The 6,671-nt window shown below is 44.7% G+C and overlaps 1 protein-coding gene across 1 annotated transcript in view; it reads right to left on the bottom strand.

Annotated features, from left to right (window-relative positions):
* Window positions 1-214: 214 nt before the first annotated feature.
* The window catches only part of LOC130370405 (uncharacterized), a 38,470-nt gene continuing 32,013 nt past the window's right edge, over window positions 215-6,671 (bottom strand). The window contains exons 26-31 of the mRNA XM_056576163.1: window positions 6,539-6,608; window positions 6,332-6,424; window positions 5,980-6,192; window positions 5,668-5,784; window positions 5,451-5,566; window positions 215-2,318 (exon numbers count right to left, since the gene is read on the bottom strand). Of these exons, the coding sequence (XP_056432138.1) occupies window positions 2,241-2,318; window positions 5,451-5,566; window positions 5,668-5,784; window positions 5,980-6,192; window positions 6,332-6,424; window positions 6,539-6,608 (687 nt within the window). The 3' untranslated portion in view covers window positions 215-2,240. The remainder of the gene's footprint in view (window positions 2,319-5,450; window positions 5,567-5,667; window positions 5,785-5,979; window positions 6,193-6,331; window positions 6,425-6,538; window positions 6,609-6,671) is intronic.

The raw sequence follows: 6,671 nt of genomic DNA, 5'->3' as shown, positions 1-6,671 counted from the left end.
GCCACTCTGAGTAATAGACGAGCCGGGGAGAAGTGGGCCAGCGTCACACTTTCTGAGAGAAACTCAACAAATCAGTTCCTACAACGACAGTGAGGGGCGGTAGCGCTGTGTATGAACACACAGCTGTAAACACACCGCATGAAGTGCAGTGATGCTAGGAACAATGCTATAGCATGACTGCCATAATATCAACTAGGGAGATGGGAGGGTTAGAGGGAGAATGAGCAAGAACAGAAGAGACGGGGCATATGGGAGACGGTATATTATTATCATCCAAATAACAGTGTTGGGGTAGTTACTCAAAAATAGTAATTAGTTACTTATTACTTCTGTAAATTGTAATGAGATTAATTTACTAGTTACTGCATTTGAAAAGTAACTTCACTACTTCTTACTTTACTTTCCCGTTTCTTAATTTACTGTAGATACATGGAAAAACATCATAGCCCTATCATTACTTTGTGTTTTTTGTTTAAATGTATACAAAATGGCATAGAACCATATGAACGATCAATATCCCTGTCTGCACAAAGAAATATGCCTCACTGTAAAATCCACAAACAGGATAAAAGAGGCTATGGTACGGTCAATCAACACATACGTTTCAAAACATAGGCTTTGGGAACCATGAGAACAAAAATTAAGTGGTCAATGAAAATATTAAAATAAAGTTCACTTTATCCCAAAAAGATAAGCGGTGGTGACACATGCTGTTACTTTGTGATAGTCCAAAGGCTGGATGAACATGATTTATTTCACAATCTATGACATTGTGTCTTCCTCTCACCCTCTTGCAGGAAAGAGCCTTCTCACGTTTAAACTAATGCTGTCTACCAAGTGCACCGTCATTCCTGTTTGTCATTTGTTCATCCGGTTTGTCCATGAAATCTACACTAAATTAAGAAACGGTAAAGTAAAGTAATTAGTGACGTTACTTTTCAAATGCAGTATTAGTAAAGCAATAGTTACAATTTACAGAAGTAACTCTTAATAAGTAATTGCTGTTTATGAGTAACTACCCTAACACTATTCGATGTGTGGGGTAACGAGGTACAAAGTAACTGATTACAGTAACGATATCATTTTTTGGGGTAACGAAATAAAGTAGTGGTGGACACATGATCCAGGGACTCAAACTATTTTGGGCTTCAATTCCATGTCGGAATAACACTTGTTCAGGTAATGGGCAAATGTTTTTCTGTCGTATGTTGGCTTGCGATTTCTCTAAATCTGAGCAATTCAATAGTCTTCTACAATGAACCCTGCAACCAGCCTGTTAATGTGTTACCTGCTTTAGCGCTCCAACACTCCTTCGCACAAGCAGCTACGTCACTCAAATCGATCGCTATGGCAACGTGCCGAGGCAAGCAAGAGCAGCACACACAGTCAGCACGCACCCCTTAAAGAGATCATAACATTAAAACAGGCAAACATGGCTGGGGTAAGGCAGGAATGTGCGTTCCTATTAGTCTAGTAAAGTAGTGTAGTTACCGATATTTTTAGTGTAATGCGTTACTTTACTTCGTTACCCCAAAAAGTAATATCGTGACTTTAATCCGATACTTTGCAACTCGTTACCCCCAACACTCAACAAAATCGACACAAAACATTCACACGTGTACCAGGTCTCTCTTGCCAATCAGAAGCACCTCCAAACCGCAATACATCCTAGGAAATTAAATGAAAATGTAATATGTATAGTATATATATATGCATTTAACATGTATAATCAAGTATTACACAAGTATTAAGATATTCATTATACATAACAATTTGTGTTTGTATTCCTGGTTGTCTATTTGGTGAAAGCCCAACATGGATCATCTGCTGAATATGAGAGTGCCAAACAACTCAATGACAGAAATTACTCAATTTTTGCCGACTTTTATTGAACGTTGTTATTTGAAATCATTGAACATAACATACTTTAATAAAACGGTCACACCATAATGACTCCTGTAAAAAGTAAAAAGTAGTAAAAAGTAAGTAAAAAGTAAGACCAGCGCCGTCTTCTATATCTTGAACGCCATCTAATAACGACCTGGGAAGTGCAGACCTCTGTCCTTCTGTACTCTGAACGATCAGAGTACACATCGTCCTTTTCTTTTGGCGCTAAACAAACTCATCTCCTTCTTCACACACTCAAAACGATATAAAAAATGATTGAACAACGTAGATGAGGCTCCTCCATATTCCGGTGAAACCAATGAAGAGACGGTTGTTTGTGGGCGGGGCTAGAGTCATTTCGGGGAGTTGCCAGCAGTAGAGCCTCCTGATTGGCTCCTGGATTGTTCCTCTTGGAGACCCTGATAATACTTCTGTAAGAGGAGGAGTGAGTTTAGTGTGTGCCGCTGAAATACGTAACAGTCATGTATTTACAGCTTGGTTGATCACGGGGAATGCGTTAACCCAGCAATTGGAAGTGATTCTTCCATCAACATCCTCACTGAACAGACAGCGATTCATTGTTTCGCTTTCTTACGACAAATGAACTGTCAATCACTTTAGATAAAAGCATCTACTTAATGACCTACATGCTAATGTTTATGTAAAATGTACAGCTCCAGTGTGCAGAGCCAATGGTAGCGATTCAGCCTTTCCCTCACCAGAATACATAAAACTTGAAAATGCATTTCCTGCAGAGAATGCGGTGAGTGCTGTAGTACAATGTGAGGTTGAAAATATGTTTTAATAAAGCCACATAGATAAAGACAAAGAAATGTTAAGTAAACAATGTAAAAATACACACCATTTAATAAAAAGTAAATGGTTGGAAACCAATAAAGTTGAATGAAATCAATGAAAAGCGCAAAGCATTGCTAGAAATGCAAAATGTATTGCCCTGCACACTGTGTGCGTGTGTGTTTAAGAGAATAGCGAGCCGCTGCGTGATTAAAAGTAGCTCAAGAGTGGGAAAAAACACCCAATCTGGCAACACTGCCTGAACGTCCTCCAAAAGTAGCCAAATCTGGCAGGGAAAAACGCCCAATCTGGCGACGTAAATCAATGAGGCAAACTGAAAACGAAGCCGGCATGAAACTAATACTGATTCTGAATAAAGTCTAAATGATATCGAAATTCCGGATATTATTGAAGATAGTGTGTACATTTGTTAAATGGTTTGAACGAAGGCAAGCGGTTGAAATTTGACCGAGTTACGATGTCTCAAGTAATTTAAGTGTCAGAATGGGCACACGGCTTCAATGGGACCAACTGTAGAATTGGGTGACAGATTATACCACCAGGTGTGAGTGTGATTAGCCATTACAAGCCGTTTTGAAAAACTGCCTCTCGTCGCATCACAAGTGGCCGTGTCCACCAAGATGTACGACGGATAGATGAGCAACGTTTGCTACAGTCCACTGGGAAGGCTGGTAGACTGATCTATCCGTTGTATATCTAGGTGGACACGCCCACTTGTGATGTCAGAAGAGGCAGATTCTCAAAACGTAATGGCTAATAATCATATTCACACCTGTCACCTTTAAAAGGTGCTGAGGGTGAATCTCCAGGCTTCGCTTCGGAGGAGCTCAATCAGCGGCCCGGCCTTTCAAAAAAGACCATCATACCAGCTCTCAGGCCAAGTACTCATAACTTGAGCGGCGGTCGCAGATACAACAGGTTAGAAGAAGGGGTCGGGGAAGAGTAATCCAGACAGGTCAGATCCTACAATACCCACAGGATGTCAGTAGGGTAGCCACTGGGTTATCTGGTCGTGTATGGACTAGGACGCTGCCACAAGGGCCCTTTAGAGACTACCGTCCCTTTAAGAAGGAAACCAGGAAGCAGGGGGAGGTTTTTAAAGGGGAGATTATGCAAACAGCACTTTTCCTGAGATTTGGGGTGTTGTGGGTAGATGGTGCTCCAAAACGCATACAAACTTTGAAATAAGTCTGTACATGATTTTTTTGAGTAAGACACGCATTTCTGGAAGCAGCCCGCCTCCAGCTACCAAACGAGCGAGTCAGTTTCGGCGCCCCCTCCTACGTAGGAAGGGGGCACATTTGAATATTACCTCCCACTTCCACACTCCCCTCCAATCAGAGCACCACTAAGATTGTGTGGACCAGCGGACGAGCAGCTCCGGCGGGGGGAACTCGGCGCTAGCCCTGCAGCTAAGCTCCGGGAGTGCAATCCCTTTCTCTGGCGCCGAGCTCACCCCGCCGGAGCTGCCGCCGAAGGGAAGTCGGGAGGAGGAGTCATGGAGTAGAAAGGGATTGTACTCCCGGAGCTGAGCTGCCTGACTGCCGCCGAGCTACCCTAGCCGGAGCTGCTTGACCGCCGGAACTGCTAGTCCACTGGAGCTGCCACCTAGCTTCGGCGCCAGTTCAGCTCCTGGAGTACACCGCCCGAGCTGCCGGACTGCGGCCGGACGGCTTCGACGGCGGCCGGCAGCTCCGGCGCAGGGAGCTTGGAGGCAGTCCGGCAGCTCAGCTCCCGGAGTACAATCATTTTCTTCTCAATATGATGGTTCATGGACTTCAGAGTCATGGGGGTTGGCTTAGCTCAGGAGGAGGTAGAGCAGTTGTCTTGTAACCGAAAGGTTGTTAGTTCAATCCCCAGCTCCTCCTAGCTGAGTGTTGATGTGTCCCTGAGCAAGACACTTAACCCTAACTGCCTGACGAGCTGGTTGTTGCCTTGCATGGTTGACTCTGCGGTGTGTGTGATTCAATGTGTATTAAACGATGTAAGTCGCTTTGGATAAAAGCGTCTGCTGAATGCCCTAATTGTAAATTGTAATTGCCAAAGTTCCTTCCCCCCAATTCCTCTCAATCATGGCCGAGATACCCCCCACTAAGAGTATTTAGTTGTGGAAGTACCAGAGACGTCAGACACAGTCTTTATAATTCATAATATCATCCGAGGCGCACATAGCTTTTGGCCGTGATATTTGATCGATTATATGTACCCGTATATAATATTATATAATATAGATATAGAGCTCCAGGAGCCAGCAAAGGGCAACAATCCCTTCTCCATGCTGTGGTTCAGTCTGACAGCTCATTGGTCAATGGGCAGCAGCTCATTTGCATCAACGATACAGACACCAGAAACAGCGCATTCTGAAGGGACTGAAGCAGAGGGGAATAGCGGTAGCTGATATTTTTTCCCTAAAAGCTATTTCCAGCAAACAGCTTCAAAAACATGTTTTCTGGAAAAAAAACACCATAATATGTTTCCTTTAAAGTAGGGAGGTTTTTTTGGGGGGGGGAGTATTTGATGAACCAAAGACGACCATAACTTGTTTGCTTCTTGGACATGAATTATTGGGAATATGATGGACACAAGCAATTAGAACTTTTGAGGGTTTGGGTAAGTGACTTTAAGCACATTATTGAGCAATGGGGTCCCCCCCCTATGGATGATGCACTAAATAGTGGAACTGATGTTTTCTGGCTCCATTATGTGTGTATGTACATGTGTATGTGTGCGTGTACGGGTGTGCCTGCCTTCAGGTTGTTGTAGTGACCCAAGCGGCTGCAGTGGAGTGTCCTGGCGCTGGTCTCGTTTTTGTAGAACACAGAACACAGATTACAGTAGAACCCAGGAACCACATGCTCCGACCCTAGAGACGCACGGATCAAGAGATGGGGGAAATAATAACGTCACCTCAAACATGTACACATGTCATTGTCATGGATATAATGCGTGTGTCTCTCCTCTCACCAAGGGGGTTGTTGGGGGTGAACGCGGGCAGGGTGTAGTCGTTGGCAACGGAGGGAGAGTGAGAGCGGACTCTCTTAGGCTCCGCCTCTTCCTCCACCCTCCTCGCTTTACTGGAAGCTACAGACAGACAGACAGAAAGACAGACGGTAAAGGCTTGGTAGGAAATGAGGACATAATGTCGATCTTAACTTTATAATTGCCATTAAACTCCTTGTGATAAGCACAAACCCTTACTTTTTGGGCCAAATCTTTCAGACACCTTCATTGTGAAGGCACAATATTAGGTACTTTATTCAGAAGAGAGAGATTTACCTTTCCTCAGAAGCCTTGTCTCCTCAGACCCTGTCTCTTCAACATCCCGGGCGGGGCTTTCTGCCGTTGGCTCTGCTCCTTTGACGCTCAAAACAGCCCTGGGCTCGCCGGCCAATAGGGAGGTAGCATGGGCCGGGATGGGCGGGGATTCCTCTCCAGAGGGTTTAGCCGTTGCTGGTTGTTGCTGCTGTTCTCTCCTGGTGCATTTCCTCTCTGGAAAAAAAAGAGGAAAAAAAAGAGGAGCCAGGTTGGAAGATAAGTGTGAGTGAGTGAGTGAGTGAGTGAGTGAGTGAGTGAGTGAGTGAGTGAGTGAGTGAGTGAGTGAGTGAGTGAGTGAGTGAGTGAGGTTTACCTGTAGCCTGTCTACCTCTTTTGCTGCGTGGCTGTGTCTCCTCCTCCTCCTCGTATCCCACCTCGTCCAAGGTCACGAAGCTCACACACTCCTCTGTGGGACACACGCTCAAAGGTCACAACCTCCACACACGGCAGCACTATCCTCCATCACAATCAGCCAATCAAATCCTCTGAAGTGGAATGGGCCAAGAACTGAAACACTCACCTGCTTGCTCCTCGCTTTGTTTACATTCACCAACGATGGAGGAAGACGCTTGCTCTTCATCACAGACCGTCTGATCGAGGGATATAGGGGGAGTGATGGTCAGAATAAGAGCCTGTTATACAATCCCCATCAT

The sequence above is a fragment of the Gadus chalcogrammus genome, chromosome 17, assembly GCF_026213295.1.
Source record: "Gadus chalcogrammus isolate NIFS_2021 chromosome 17, NIFS_Gcha_1.0, whole genome shotgun sequence".
NCBI lineage: Eukaryota > Metazoa > Chordata > Actinopteri > Gadiformes > Gadidae > Gadus > Gadus chalcogrammus.
The sequence above is the reverse complement of the archived record's forward strand: the minus strand, read 5'-3'. Positions and strand labels throughout refer to the sequence as shown.